This window comes from Anastrepha obliqua, chromosome 5 (assembly GCF_027943255.1).
Source record: "Anastrepha obliqua isolate idAnaObli1 chromosome 5, idAnaObli1_1.0, whole genome shotgun sequence".
Taxonomy (NCBI): Eukaryota; Metazoa; Arthropoda; class Insecta; order Diptera; family Tephritidae; genus Anastrepha; species Anastrepha obliqua.
Genome location: NC_072896.1, coordinates 11893468 through 11910867, shown reverse-complemented (window position 1 = coordinate 11910867; position 17400 = coordinate 11893468). Strand labels below are relative to the sequence as shown.

Sequence of the window (17400 nt, the reverse complement as noted above, 5' to 3'; positions counted from 1 at the left end):
ACCTTACTGAACAAAATGTCAACACAGTTTGCCATTCTCGGCTGTCAAACTACAGTTATCGATGTCGGTAGTTCTGACGCTGGTAAAAAAACACCCGATATATATGCACCTTTTATTGCTGTTTTTCACCACCATTTTTCGCACACAAATTCTTCTTCTATTCTATTTTTCTTAACTCTGGGGATTTGCCTTGGCATGCACTGTATGTTGCTCATCTCTTTATTTTAGCAAAAAAAAAAATGAACATTTGAAATCCCTAAAGAAAGTAATAAAAAACTAACAGTATTTAAAATAAGAAATGGTGGACTCGTGCGTAGCTCACACGCCATTTCTTTTACATTTGTATCTTTTACTTATTTATTATATGCCAAATATATACTATAATACACAGATATATGTATGTGCGTATGTGTGCTCATGCACTTGCCTTGTATGTATTTTATTTCCTTTTTCTAGCTTTAAATTTTCCGAAATCTTTCATTTATTTATACTATGTTTCGGCCGAAAATCTCGCGAGCACATTTTTCGTGAGTTTTCCAACATGGCCAACACACGGCAGCAGCAGCACACAAACTATCTACTATACATATAAACAAATATGTATAAATAATTGTATTTTTATATACCATACATACACAGACCTATACAAGCGCAAACTTGCCGCTTGACCGAAGCGCACGAATTTTTCACAAAGTTGAAAAATTTTTCGACTAAAATGTTGAGGAAAATTTCCTGCGAATTCAGTGCGAGTTGGGCTACTTGAAGAAACGCGTTGTTTTCTGAGTGAGAACCATCACCAAAAAACGACCAAATAAGAAGAAGAATTACATTTTCATTTAGAAATTTAGAAAGCTAAACAATTTCTTGCTGCTTGGTGCATAAAAAAATCGAAAAAGTTAACTCAACGCCTGAAATTGTAATCTAAAATACGAATTCGAATAAGAATTCGCGAATTCCTTGCAACGTGTGAGAAAAAGTAAAGTGACATCGAGTATAAAGTTAAAAATAGCTGCAAGAAAATTACATGAAAGCAAATTTATGCGATTTGCAAAAATATACAATATTTTTCATGTGTTAAGTGTAAAAATTGTAACGATATTGATTTTGAACAAGAGATTTTGCGAGAATACATTTTTTTTATAACAGGAAATAATTGTGAAAATATAAGCGAACCTTGAAATGTGAAATGTTATAAGGGATGTGCAGGAAAGAAAACTGAAAAAAGTACTGCAAGAAGTGAGATTTTTATGTTTAAAAAATAGAAAAGTTCGTTAAAAAAATGTACTGATGGAAACAATGAAAAGTGGATTTCCACATAGAAAAATGTTGTGCGTTCGTATGACTCAGGTGTAACTGAATGGAGAGACTTTGAACTGATAATAATAAGTGGTTTTATGTGCTAATTTAGAAAAAAATTAAAATGTGGAGAATAAAAATTTTTTATGTAAATTATTACAGAACTAAAACTAAACTAAAACGGTGTGGCACAGCTGCTTGAACCAAACACAAAACAAAAAAGAACAAAATAAATTAAAAAATAAGGATAGAACTGCGAATTTATTTTTATTGAAAAAAAAAATGAGGAATGACTTTTATTGAAGAAGCCAGGTATTGGTAACAGTATTAAAAAAATAGAGACAGAATCATATTTTTTTGCCTTTGCTAAGAAAATAAGGAGACAAGATATTTAAGAACTAAACATGCACCAAAAACAAAAAAAAAACAGTAAAAGCAGGGAAAAAGCAATAAAAATAAAGCAATAAAGCGAAATAAAAATTGGATTAAAAATCCGTGCTATACTAAAAAAAAACATAAAATAAAATAAATATTTTCTTTTAAGTTTTTTTTATTTAATTTTGTTTATCAAATAATGCACAAAGTTACAGGCAACTCAGAGCGAAAAAAAATTTAATTTAAAAATTTAATTAATGTAATTAACAGAAAAAGCAGGCAAAAACAAATTAAAATTTTGGAAAAAAATTGAATTTATAAAAGATCAGTGATATACTTAAAAAAAAAGAAATGAAATGAAATAAATATTTTTTAATACACAAAGTCAGAAGCGCCTCAGATCGAAGCAATATATTTAATTTCAAAATTTAATCAATTAAATTTTAATGCTTTTTAACGTAAACTTTTTCCAACAAATTCTTTTTCAGATATTGAAAAACCTATACTTAAAAAATATGTAAATTCAATTAAATATTAAACACATTTTTTTCTTAATTTTACTTTGTTTATCAAATAATGCACAAAGTTACAAAGTCAAAGGCGCCTCAGATCAAAAAAAACATGTTTAACTCCAAAATTTAATTTAAAAAAAGTTAAAATACGAAAAATTAAAAAACAAAAAAATTATTTATTTTGCTCATCAAATAATACACCACGTCAGAAACGTTTCAGATAGAAGCAAAGTTAAATACTTCAAAATTTAATCAATTTAAATTTTAATGCTTTTTAACTTCAATTTTTTGCAACAAATTTGTTTTAAATATTAAAAAAATCAGTGCTATACTTTAAAAAAATATGCAAATTAAAATAAATATTAAACAATTTTTTTTTAATTTAACTTTGTTTATCAAATAATGTACAAAATCGTAGGTGCCTCAGGTCGAAAAAAATCTTAATTTCAGAATTTAATTTAAAAAAATTTTGAACAAAAAAATATTAAAAAAAAAATTATTTATATTGTCTCATCAAAAACTGTGCAAAATCATAAGCGTCTCAGATGAAACCAAATGTTTAACTTCAAAATTTAATCAACTTAAATTTTAATGTTTTTTATTTGCAATTTTTTTTTTTTTGGATATTAAAACAACTGTGCAATACTTAAGTTAGCTGTTACGGCTAACTGCTAAGTGATTATATTTTCAAAATTTATTGGCCCCAGAAAATTCCAGAATTAGAAACGAATTATTTATCAAACGTATTAATTCGTTAGCTGACTACATTCAATTAGACCAGAAAATTTAGAAAGGCTCATTGGACTATAAATACACATCCCATACTTCCAAAAAATTGATATCAAACGAAAAGGAAGAACTGAAATAAAATTACTCACTAGAGCGTCTCAGTTTTCACGCACATTCGTTGCAGAGGATTTGGTTTGAGTACAACCACCAAAAAGTTCCTGAACTTCAATATCAACAGAGAAAACATCTTTTCTAACCCTAGACAAAAAGGGCCTGAGATTACTCTATGGAGCACTTACAAACTATTTTGCCTGCAATAAACACTTCAATACAATAGGACTATCTAGCACTAGTTTGTGCGGGTTATGCTGTGGTGAAGAGGAGGCCATGGAACACTTAATCATCAATTGTGAAGCATTAAGTCATAGAAGACACATAATCCTGGGCTCGTGCCTACCAAATTCTTCCTCCTAAGGAGCTGGTTCGATTCCCCGTAATACTACATATTGCAATTAAGCATTTAGAGGCGCACAATAAATCAATCTGGTCGCAATGCATAAAGACCTTAGCCTAACCCTTACAACTATTACCATAGGCTGTACAAATATCGAAGCACTCAAAGTATTGCAGCATAGATCCTTTCACTAATGCAAATTGCAATTTGGCATTCAAGTATCTGCTAGACTTTACTACAGAGTTAAGAGGTATTTTAAGTATTCAGAGCTTGGAGTAAACCTATTGTAGGCATATAAATCATTTTCAATACCGCACAGTTCTTCAGTTCTGTGGTGCTCACACTTTGATACTTGCTTTTATTTACTCTTCAGAGACTTCAATATATTCTTGCAGACTTTTGCTTTAAATAATTAGTAATTAAACTGCATAAATTAGAGAAGTGAACTTAAAATGCCCACAAAAATCGACTATGAGAGTGATGACTATGACTAGGGACAGTCAAAAATCGAGAGCGTTAGAATTAGAGATTGAATCGAATTCGTTAACAGCTCTGGAAAGTGGAGCATCCCGAGTCTAGTTTGTTTTATTACTGCCGCTAAAGCAGGTATGGGAAAACCAGAGGACTCTTTCCAATATATTAAATTTAATACGTTCCAAAAAGGAATAACAATCAACGGTTGCTTGAATATTGCCAAACATAGAAGACAAGGAAGGCCCACTGTTGTCTAAAGATTTAAGATTAATAAGTAGTAAGTGAGCATTAGAGAAGTGAAACGGACCAGAGAAACATAACAAGCGCAAAACGTATTTAGGAAAACTTTGGCATCTATAACATAAAACTCTATAGTACATAAACCTGCTGCGAATTACAGATGACCGATACCGACCCATTCCTATCACTTAAAAGAGGTTAACCAAGATTTAATTTATATGTGCCAATAATACACAAAATATTTGCAAAGCACTAACGAAAATTTGCATGCAATAAATATTATTGACCACTAAATAAAAACTAAACCAAGTGTAAGAAACTTAAAAACTCACGAACAATTGAAAACAAACACAAATTGAACTTAAGCGCACATCCGCCCAGTGCTGAAACACATCCAAAACAGGACAATTCAGTATAATAAAATTATATTATATAATCTGAAAAATTATGAAAACTAACTATGAAGTGATAATAGTGAAGTTATCAAATTATAAAAACTGTTTTTTAGAGTAACGAACAATGAACAATATTTTTTATATACTAATATTTTTCGCATTTCCAGTGATTTGGTGATAAGTTTTTTGCTCAAAAATTAAAAAAATAAATAAATACAAAAAAAAGCAACGAAAATTAATAGCGCCGCGTTACATGGAAATTCAATGAAATAATTGAAATAATAAATTGCGGCAAAATTAGCAGGTTTCATAAGAATCTAACAACAACAAAAAATATCAATTGAAAGAAAGAAAAAGTGCTTACGCCTGTTGCCTGTTGTCAACCAAACCAACGCAACGCAAAGATCAACGAGCGACCAACGCAGCGAAAAGAAAAACGATTTTTGGGAAAACTTTTGCTTTAAATAAATAAATAAGTAAAAAATTCATACAGTTGAAGACAGCAGCAAAGCAGCAATGAATTCAGCGGGGTAAGTAATTATTTAAAATTTCTATGTTTGAAGTGAACAAAAAACGTAAATTATCTGCAAACAAAATAAATTGAGTAAAATTTTAAAAATATTGTACGCGTATAAGAAAAGAGGATTTGTATAATTTATCGCACTTTTAAATGAAACAAGAAACAAAAAACACGAATTTACTCATGATTTTACATGCTACGGCAGTATTTGAAACTCCCACACACACACCGCAAAAGCGAATGCGTTCGGGAGTTATCGGGTGAGGTTGAATAAATGAAATTAAGGTTTACTCTACGACCTTCCTAAAGTGAATAAGACAAGCTTCCTCATGTAAAAATCTTAGTTTATTAACCAGCTTTCAAGCCCTTATCCCATGAAGAGCCTGCGCATTTTGGAGTTCGTGCAAGTTGCCGATATCAATTGAATCATTTTCTTATTTCATGGTTGTAAACAAAGAACCGCTTGCCCATACTTTTATTGTAATGGTACAACATTTTTTTTTTCTTTAAATCTCATAAAACGTTAATTTTGAGTTATTTTATTTTTCTGTTAAACAAGAAAATCTCTCTCACACGCAAGTAAATATGTTTGTGCATAACAAAACTTTTGCTGCCAAGAAGTGAGTGCCGAGTGCTTGTGTTTTTATGCTTATATACTCACATACAAACACATATAATAAATATTTTTTGTTCTCTGCTTTCTTGGATTTGAAGGCCAACAACGCCCACAACACCAGGGCCGCCACCGTGGCAGCTTTGACGGTTAATGTGTTGTGGCAGTCGGTCCCGCCCGGCCGAGTGGTGGCCGAAGTGTCAAACTATTGTGGGTTTATATGTAGATGGCGTGTGCGCACCTGATGTTTTAGAAAGAAATTCAAAACAAAAAAAAAAAAAAAACAAAAGTTATTGAAAATTAAAAATAAACGGTAGAGCAAAAAAAAAAAAAAAAAACAGAAAAAATCACTCTGTGGAATCATATAATTTGCAAGCGACTTACATGTGGGGATAAAATTAAAATTCATTAAATATGAATTTTGAAAGGCTCCTTTTTAAGAAATGTACGTCCCATCAAAATTTCAACTATGTAAAAATCTGCATTCATTTCTTGTAAAAATAAGACATAAAAGTCACTTTTTTTGCATTTTTAATTCATACCGGAAATACTACAACTCGAGCGCCTATTAACAAATGCACTCGACCACTGCATCATGTGACATTTCGCTGGCTGCGCTCGCTCACGCACACACTCGCTCAAAGTTTGGCCCGCTTGGCGTATGCGCTCTCTTGTCGTCAATGCTGTTGCGTTCTCACCTTGGCTGGGCTGGGCTAGTGCGCGTGTGATTTAGGGCAATGCCATAGCGGTTTTTAGTTTTTCCGTCAGGCAGCGAGACAGACCGGCGAAATAACAATAAAATGAGAAAAATCTATGCGTACAAAACTGTCACATAAACAATTAATTAATTTAATAATTGTGCGCTTGTGGGCGCCGTTGTGGGCGAAATTAAAAGCGCAGGTGGAGAATTTTGGAGGGGAAGTGGAAATGGATTCAACACTTAGCTGTTGTTAGAAGTGCTTAAGAGCTGGTGGAGACTTTATGCGAAAAATACCTACAAGTTTCACTTAAATTTGCAAAAAAAAATGAATTTCTTTGTTTTTTTAATTTTTTTATTAGTAACATAAATTCATTTTCATTAATAAAAAAATATAGTAAAAAATAAAAAAATAATATAATAAAAAATAAAATAATATAGTAAATAAATAATTAATAATGTAAAAAATATTTTTTTATTAATAAAAAAATACTAAATTTCTTTTTTTTTATTTTTTTACTTATAATATAACAAATTAGTTTTCATTAATATAAAAAATAATATAATAAAAAGTAAAATAATATAAAAAACAAATAATTAATAATGTAAAATATATTTTCGTTATTAACAAAAAAATATTGAATTTCTCTTTTTTTTTGGTATTTCTTACAGATTTAAGAACTGAGCTCCAACTAAAAAATATTTACTTTCTTATTACAGTTTCTCTTCCTTCACTCAAAATACCTCACAAAACTCTCAACTTTGATTCAAATATTAACTTTTTTATTATAAATGTTCCTTACATTATTTCTGAAAAATTTCTCAAAAGTATATACATATATACGTATTTGCATACATTTATATGAGCATATGGGTTTCATCTAAGAAATAAACGATTAAAATTAATTAAAAAACAGTGAAAAGTACAATTTTGAAAAATTTTCCTACATTTAAAGGTTGTAATAATTTCGTACATTTTTTAATATATAATATATAAATTTTTTTTTAACGTCCAAATAGAAATTTTAGGGCCACAATTACTGTGATTTAAAATTTTTTTATTCGTGAATGGTTTATTGACAGAATTGTTTACATAGTTAGCACCACTTCAATGCATATTTGTTGATACTTTTTGCACTGAGTTACAATACTTCTTTTATAAAATTTGTTTAAAAGATTAAAATTACTAAAAAAATATTCCCCCTTAAACCTTGGATTACTTATAGTTTTGATTTTATATTATATATAGAACAAAGAAAAATCTGGTAATAACAAAAAATTGTAAAAATTAAAAAAAAATATTTGTTACCTAAATTTGTTTAAACAGCTAAGCTCGAATCCCCCGTTCAAAGCAACCAAGAATTTTTTGTTTGCTTTAAACTTTGTATCGTCCATAATAGTGTTTTTACAAACACAAGAAACGAACACTCGATAATACGAACAAGTTTCAAGAACTAAAAAAAATCTAGAAAAAATTGCATAAAAAAATATTTATTCTTCATCTACACACTGATTCTGAATCACGGTTCAAACTTTCAAGAATTATGTGTTTTTTCTTGATCAAAATCAAAAATCTTGCAAGAAGAAAAAATTGCAAGAACTTAAAAAAATTTTTTTCTCTGAAATTGTTTAACACCAATTCCGAATTCTCCATTTAAGGCTTTTACAAATTTTTTGTTTGCCAAAAAACTTTGTATCACTCATAATATTGGCATAATTTATCATATAATCTGATAATAAAACAAATTTTAAGAATTAAAAAAAATTATTAAAAACAAAAGTTTAAAAAAAAATGTTTAATTCACCTATTCACTGATACCGAATCACGGTTTAAAGCTTCCAAAAGCAGGTTTTTTCCTTGAACTTATAATTTTGTTTTTACAAAAACAAAAGAAAAACTAAAATCTGATAATAAGCAATAAGCACCAGTTTTCAGAATTAAAAAAATTTAGTAAAAAAAATTGTTTATAAAAAAAATTTTGTACGAAAAATGTTTATTAATTCTCCTATTCACCGATTCCGAATTACGGTTCAATGCTTTTAAGAACTGTTTTTTTCTTAAACTTTTAATTTTGCTTTTACACGAAAGAAACAAAATCGAAAAGAAAGAACAGTAGGAATTAAAATAATCGTAAAAAGAATTTTAGAAAACAATATGAAATAATGTAGTTATTCACTAGTTCCGAATCACGGTTCAATGCCTCTAAGAATTGCTTGTTTTGCCTTAAACTTCACTTATAACCTTTTTTTTTTTGGTAAAACAATTCTTTTAGAAAAAACAAATTTTACAAAAAACCGATTCCGAAATCACGGATTAAAGCTTAAAACAACTGTTTTTATTTTCCCCTACTGTTTTGTTTTTCAAACAACTGTTTTTGTTTTTCTTAAACTTATAAGTTTGATTTTATACAAAAAAACAAAATAATCGAATAACAAAAAAAATTTAAGAATTAAAAAAAATGTTGGAATAAATTATTAGAAAAACTATTTAAAAAAAATTGTGAAAATAAGCATTTAATTCACTTATTCAGTGATCCTCCTATTCACTAAACCTACCAAGACCAGCTTTCCTTCCTAAAATTTTAATTTTGGTTTTACAAAAAAAAAACAAAAGACACGAAAATCTGATAATAGGAAAAGGTTTTAAGTATTATAGAAAAAACGGTTAAATAAATTTTTAATTTAAAGTTTGAAAAAATTATTTACTTTAAGTTCTAAAATTTTTTCTGATATTTTTTTTTTCAATTCATCTTTGTAAATCCGATTTTGAAAATTTTACATATTTCTGCTCTAAAAGCTGTTAAAATTTTTGAATATTTTGTATTAAAATATATGTAATTAATAAATGGCAAATAGAAGAGCTGCGAAGACTAAAAACTGATAAACAGATTAATAGATTTTTTCGCTTTTGAGTAAATCTATTTTTAATATCTCGTCAGTTCTATTTATTCACAATTTTATTTAGAAATTTTTGAGGCAGCAAGCACTAATTTTCAAAATTTCCGCAACTTAAATTAGGCCAGTTCTTGCTGGCCTTAATCTCGCAGCCAATTTGCAACGTGCTGTCATTTTTCAATATCGTTCGCAAAACGTCAACGACTTTGGCAGTTTTTAAATTGCCTCTATTTTTTGCAAGCTGCTTATTATACTTATAAAATATGGTGACATGCAATTAGAGAGTGACAGGTGCTTATGACTGAATGATAAAAAGAAACAATAAAGTTGAAAAATATAAAAATATATGGATTTGTAGATAATGTATTGTTAAATGAGTAAATATGTATGTGTGTATATGTGTATAAAAATGTTTTTTTTTTTTGTTTTATAAAGTTTGATAAATATTTGCTGCATATGCATGAACTAAAAGTTTAAAAAATTGATCCGTCTATATCTTAATTTAAAGTTTTTTTATATGTATAAAAAAAGGACTTGTAATGTAATTTTATTTACTCGCGAAGTCCTTCTCAATACAAAAATTTGAAGAACTGGTTAGCTTAACGCGCGTAAAGGTGCGTTACATATAAAAGTAAAATTTTATTTAAGCTCTGAAAAAGTGCTACCACAGACCGATTATCATTAATCCACACGTGTTTTATGGAAGAATTACACGCACACATACGAAAACGGCACTAAAATTAAGCGTATTTTCGCATGAGATATGCGACAATAAGAAGAGCAAAAGAAAAAAGTGCGTGAAAAAATGTTGATTCTTACGCAAAATGCGCCAGAAGAAAATAAAAGATAAAAAACAAAAAAATGTTTGCCGCATGGAATTACACAACATCTTCAAGTACTTATGTACATATGTATGTGCCGAGTTTCTCAAGCAAATTATTGTTTTTCGATTGGGTAACAGTGAAATGGAGAGCATAATTTATTTGCAAATATTAGCCGAATAAGATATATTTCAGCAAAATGCGTTGAATGCTTAGAATGTGATTAATTTTTATTGAAAAAATTTCAAATTTCAAAAAATGTCAATTCGAATGAGTGCCCCATTAAGACCGCCTACTTTGAATTGAATTCAGCGCTATATTTTTGTGGCGGCGGCTATCTTATTTGACAGCTGTCATGTGTGAACATGAAGGCTTAGCCATGGAGATTTATATGAACACCCAACACGCATAAATTGGGAAAAGCCATTGCCGAGATGGTGCGAGTTCTGCATAAACTGCACCGCAGCGAAATTAAAATCATGCAGTTTAAGGCTTTCTGAGGGGGTCGGGTTTGAACGGCGAGGTGTATGCCAATAACCCGAAAACAATGCTTGAATTAACGTATCATAGCGCCTAAATTGCATTGGAAATTTTGTTTAAACGGCAAAGAGCAGGGCGATTTATTGAATGTTATGCACTTTAATAGCCTCAGAAGTTTCCAAATAAAATCTGCATATTTTTTAAATTTCAAGCCCTTAAGGGGGGACCCTCATGTATCGGGTCAAAAAAATCGATTTTTTGGAAATAATTTTAATCTATTCTACAACTATTTAAGAATATACTTTCAAAATTTCAAGTCGATATCTGTATTTTTGAAGGAGTGACAAAATTTTTAACAGGACGCGACGGGTGGCCTGATCGCCTGTATCCAAAACTTTAAACGCGTTTTTCTCGAAACATCATTTTTCGATTTTGTGTACACAATTGAGAACGCTGTATTGAACCAATCAGGCTTTACAATAGCTCATTTAAAAGATAATTAAATTGTTTTCAATGTGACATTCAGTGTTTTTTTAAAAAAAAAGATTTTCATATTTTTTTGTAATTTTAAAGTCAATTTTTATGCATGAAAAATCACTTTTAACATAAAACTGGGTAAAAAATATCAATTTCGACATTTTTTTTTTAAATCAAAATGTCACATCGAAGGTATTATCCTAAAGTTTTAAAAAAAATTTGTTTTTTTTATTTCAGAAAAAAATTCAGAGCGCTAGAATGTACACAGATAGAATGAGGTGCCATGGACGAAGTGTATATTTCCATACTTAAAATGTTTTTTTTCTTCTCCGAAAATTTTTGTAGACAGTCAAGACATTTATTAAAGTACTTTATGAATTACAAAACGTTTGAAGTTATTTTACCTGAGAAAAAAATTCCCAAAAATGATGCATTTTTCGACCGTCTAAATGAGGGTCCCCCCTTAATCCTACTACGCAAAGGCACAGCAATTTACAAAACAATTTTAATTCAGTGCATTTAATTAAATTTTAATTAAATTTAAATATAAATATAAATTAAAAAATAGCGTTAAATCAATTAAAAAAAAACCAAAAATAACTGCAAGATATGACTTGCTAAAAACAGCACTTGGAGCTGTTCAAGTGGGGTATTGCCAATTGCCAGCTGACACTTGTCAGTACGCAAATGACAGCAAAAATGCTTGACATTGTATAGAAATATTCAAGAATGGTTCCTTTTCGCTAATTGTTATTTTATGCACATATTTGTACAGCAACAAAAATGGGCATTAGTCACACTTATTTTCAATTTTTTGAATTCATCGATGATTTACTAATTTTTCGCTGTCCAAGAAAAATAGGTCATAAAGCTGTCTAAGCAAATCAAACACCACAAAGTATCTCGACAATGGGACAACGCGCACAGTTGCAAAGAGATTTGATAGATATTTTGCATACTGACTATTGAAAACTGTGCGCCGAAAATGTCAATGCGTCTGCACGTGGATGAAGTGAGCCAAAGAGGCCAGTAGACCACTCGTACTATTGCAGTTGCTTAAAAAACGGAAGCAGGGCAAAGGAAAATAGGCCAAGGTTTTAAAAATGATATTTATTGCTGATGCAAGCAAAGTCAATTGATTGAAGGAAAAAATAGGTCAAAATAAAAAATAGGCAAAATAAAAAAAAATGGCAAAATAAAAGAACTTAAGATAAAAAAATTATATAAATAAAAAAATAAATTAGAAATAAAATTCAAAAAAGAAAAAAAAAAACTAAAGTAAGTTAGAATAAAAATAAAAAATACAAATTGACAAATAATAAACAATAAAATAATAAAATGGAATGAAAATGAGTGAATGAAATAAAATGGATTAAACCAAATAAAATAAAATGGAATAAATTAAAATAATAATAATAAAACAAATTGAAGTAAATTGCATGATAAATGCAAAGTAAATATAAAAAAATAAATACAATTAAATGATATAAAATATAAAATATAAAATAAAGCAAACTGAATTATAACAAAATCATTATAATAAAACAAACTAAGAAAATAAATTTATATTAAAAAAAATTGAATTAAACAAAATACATGAATAAAAACAAATTAATTTATTTAAAGGGTTATATACCTCGTGAGCCCGAAAAAATGCACGATTGCCATAATTTTTCTTAAACATGTTTTAGAACTTTTATTCAAATGAGACATATATCATACTGAAGGGTAACCCTCGAAGAATACATTTTGGTGTTTTTATTTTAAAAAATGTTATTATTTATTGTTGATATCGCCCCTCCCCCGAAACGTCGTTTTTTAGAAAAGGCTTGCGGTGATCACGTAGCGCATGAGCAGCTCAACTGAAATCAAAAAAATTAAATGATTATTGTAGAAAAATGTTTTTTAGTGGATCTGAACAGTTTATTTACCCAACAAAAAATTTTCTCGTTATGAAAACCACTTTGCACAAAAAAAAAACGATTTTTGAGGGGTTGAAAAATTAAAACAAAAATTAATTCCAGCAAACTCTGCAAATATTTATAAAAAGTGAATCGTTCAGATTCACGAGGCTGTAACTTCGGATAATTAAAAAAAAAGTTTATGCAAAGCGGTCAAATAGTTTTTTATAAATAATGATCACCGCGACGGAAATTTTCAAAAAACCCGACTTCGAGATAATCGCGTCTAAAATTTTGCATGCACTTCTCGTTCCAAGAAAGGTTGCCCGCTTCCACAGTCTGTACTTTTCCTTCTAGTGCTCCGACCTTTATTTTCGATTTTTAAGTCCAACACAAGGTATATAACACCTTAATACAAAATAAAATAAAATAAGTTTAAATAAAATAAAATATATTTTATAAAATTATAATAAAAAAATTTAATTACATTAAACAAAATAAATAAAAAAATTAATTTATTTAATACAAAATAAAATCAAATAAATTTAAATAAAATAAAATATATTTTATAAAATTATAATAAAAAAATTTAATTAAATTAAAAAAAATAAATAAAAAATGTATTTATTTAATACAAGGTAAAATTAAATTTATAAACAAATTAATTTATTTGATACAAAATAAAATGAAATAAATCAAAATAAAATAATATAAAATTATAATAAAAAAATTTAATTAAATTAAACAAAATAAATGGAAAAACTTATTTATTTAATAAAGTAAAATAAAATTTATTTAATAAAATTATAATAAAAAAATGGAATCAAATTACACAAAATATATACAAAAAATTCTTTAAATTGAATTGAGGCCCTTTGTTCCCTCTAGAAACTACGGCATTATATACACTATATATATTTAAATTAAATTAAATTCATTAATACATACTAAAATAAAATAAATTGAGGTAAAATAAAATAAAATAAAATAAAGTTAATAATAAAAAAATGAATTAATTTAAACAAAATAAATAAACAAATTAACTGGATTAAATTACATTAAATAATATACAATAAAGTGAAATACATTGGAATAAAAAAAAATAAAATAAAATTAAAACTAAAAAAATTAAATTAAACAAAAAATTGAATTAAATTAAATACAATAAAATAAAATTAGACAAATTAATATATAATATAATAAAGTAAAATAAATCGAAATAATACAATTTTTTGCGGTTGATGAGGTTTAAAATGCCTAATGCACCATCAAAGCTGCCCTCGCAATAATGGTATGTCCGGAGACTAAAAAACTCCTCATCGTTTGTCGTCGCCCACCCTGCAACTGCTTTCGTTTTACTTCAGAGTGGCGTTCCATCCTCCGCATTGCAAAACCTATGTTTGTGTGCCTGCGCTCAGGTCCTGCATTTTAAACGGGAGACTTTTTTCCGCGCAATCACAGATGATTTCCCACGTTTTCGCGCGGCTTAGCATCTGATTGATTACATTTTCGGTGATTATGTGACCGACTGCATTTTCCAAGGTTCGACGTTCTTGTTCCCAACGCATGCATTGGAAAACGTGTGTTCAGCGTTATCGTCAGCTGCATCACCGTATATGCATGTGGGCCTTTCGCATTTCCCTATTTGCAACAGGTATTTCTGGAAATAGCTGTGCCCCGAAACCGTTTGCGTTGTTTAAAAATTGACTTCACCGAAATTCCTGCTGTTCCACGTGACGACGCCTCTCGTGAGTCGAGGCGTCCACCTGCCACGTATTTCGTTTCTCCAACGGTCTTGACAAAGCCTCATTGTTTCGTCCTTTATTTCGCGCGCTACAAGTTTGCTAACTTCTTCTTCCATCACCTGGTTTTTTAATGCCCACAACTTTTTCCTCTCAAAGGCTAGTAAATCTATCGGTATTGAACCGCTTACCACTTGAACAGCTGGGCCTGATGCAGTGGTAGGCAGACACACAACTCTCAGATCTGCCGTTCGTTGTACCAATGCTAGACGCTTTCAGTGGTTTGTGATTTGCCTTTAGCGCATTCGCCCACAGTTCAGCTCCGTATAAGAGAATGGAGAGCGTGGTAGCTATCATTATTTTCCGTTTCATTTGGGTTGGTCCCCCTATGTTTGCCATGAGTCCACTGAATAGGGATGCCATCTTAGCGGCTTTCTCCGCTGAGTGTTTTATTTGGGCCCAGAAAGCTAGCCTTATGCCTAAATACTTTAGAGCATTTTTTGTGGTTATCGTATTTGAGCAAGTTTCTAAATGGATGGGCTTTTTGGGTAGAAGTATTAGCTCTTTTTCACCGTGGCTACTTTGTGACAGGCATGCCTTACCGCGAGTGCATTCTTTTCCACAACCCGCTGGGAATAAATAAAATTAAATTAAATCAAAAAAATTGGTATACAATAAAGCAAAATATATTGCAATAATATAAACCAAAATGAAGATAATTAAATTGTAATAAAGTTAAATTTAATGAATAAAAAATAAAATAAAAATAAAATAAATACCAAATTAAAAAATATATTTGAATGAAATGAAACTAATTTAAATGGAATAAATTTTAAATCTAATAAAACACATAACAAATTAAATTAACCCAAACAAAGCTTAAGTGAAAAAAATATTAAGAGAACAATTAAGTATTGCATTACAAAAGAACATCTATTAAATGAGGAAATTTTTTTAAGGAACATTTATTTTGAATCGACTCTATTTTTCAAAACACGCATATTGTTTTTTTTTATAGCACTTATTTATTTTCTTAATACGTGCAGCAGTAACCGTTTTGCTATTAAATCTGTAGATTTTTTTATATGCCTCTATCCTCATTGACTATTTATTTCATTTTGTGCGAATTGAATGAATCATATCCTCCAAATTTCGTAAGCAATTTCACTTTAATCATTTCGTAAACAAAGGTAGTTGCAGGGAACGAACAACCAGATTTAATGATATTATTAAAAAATCCTTTTTCTAACTTTTTAAACATGTTTTTTTAAACTTAAAATAAACTTTTTTTTTTGTTTTTTTTTTTTTTTTGTAATTCTAATATAAGTGCTTTGTGTGTGTGCATTAAATAGCAGTTAAAGATAGAAAATTCCGTAAATTTCGAGCTATTTTTTTTCTTATAACCGTCGGTCTAAGAGAAAACAAAATAAAAGTTTTCTATGGAATTTAATTAGGACTTTCCGATAAAAAATAAAAAAGTAATATATATTTTTACTTTATATTTTGAAATTTCGACAACTAAAATGTTTTGTAATTATGCTCAAATGAATGGCTTAAATTTTTACTTTCAAATCGCACCCAACTTTTTGTAGAGAGATATACATCATGTATGAATTTTTAAATTTTAAATAAAATGCACTCTTCTGTCACGGCGTGGCGCAATCGATCAACTTACAGTTGTTAGAAAAAACAAAGCAAGTTGTCGTTCTAAAGGCGAAAGCCTTAATCGAGTAGGTACACCTGCCGTGTTTTACCCCATGTACCCTACTTATGTATCTACTTACATATAAAGTCATAAACGCCCAACTTCATTCACTAGTTCTTTATTACAAACTGCAGCTTATTACTAACATTAAAGGAATTCACGCTTATAGATCAGACTTACATTGAATAATAACAGAAAATGTTAAGAGAGAATGTATGCTATAGTGTTATGCTACAGATGTTAGTAAGAGTGAGTGGTTAACTATGAAGATAATGAAGAATATTAATGAGAGTGTAATAAAGAGAGGGTTGTAGGTGAGATGGGTATGTGAATATATATACAAATAAGTATATGTGCAAGCACTTAAGAACCAAAAGTAACATGCTGCGTACTCACTTATGTACATATGTATGTATAACAACTCCTACTAAGTGTAGCTCCTTGAAAAACACATTTACAGCACTTTAACATGAAATCATGAAAATTTTGTTTTTGTTTATCTTGTGCTAACTCAGAAAATATGTACGTACTTAATCATATACTATATACGTATTTTTACATACACGTGTAAATTTGTATATACCTATGTACATCTGCACTTATAAATAGTTTTAATAGACTTAAGCCATTATCAGGCTATTTACATATATTTATAAGTATATCCACTCACATGTGGGTGTATCCCTCGATTCTGTTTTGCTACTGTAAACACACAAAAATATACATATACCGATCTACATATATGCATATGTACATACACACATACGCACATGCATGTAGATTACATGCCCCAGTTCGCGGTCCTCTGCGCTTGATATCCATGCACTTCCACGTTCCAATTGCATTGTGTAATGCATAGAAATTAAATGCACATACACACACACGCATATGTGTGCAACAACATAAACAAGTGATTGTGCAAAGAAAGTGAAGGTGTATTTAATGAAGTGGAATGAAATGTGTTTCAAGAATGTGAAGGAGTGTTCTATGTAAGAGAATGTTCGAATTAGAAAAATATGAAGGTATTTTATTGTTTACATATTTTTACTGAACACATGAATTCTGCTAAAATCA

At 29.1% G+C, this 17400-nt stretch overlaps 1 protein-coding gene across 1 annotated transcript in view; it reads left to right on the top strand.

Annotated features, from left to right (window-relative positions):
* The first annotated feature begins 755 nt into the window (after nucleotides 1-755).
* The window catches only part of LOC129247120 (uncharacterized), a 121023-nt gene continuing 104378 nt past the window's right edge, over nucleotides 756-17400 (top strand). Inside the window, exons 1-2 of the mRNA XM_054886062.1 lie at nucleotides 756-976; nucleotides 4643-5005. Of these exons, the coding sequence (XP_054742037.1) occupies nucleotides 4992-5005 (14 nt within the window). The 5' untranslated portion in view covers nucleotides 756-976; nucleotides 4643-4991. The remainder of the gene's footprint in view (nucleotides 977-4642; nucleotides 5006-17400) is intronic.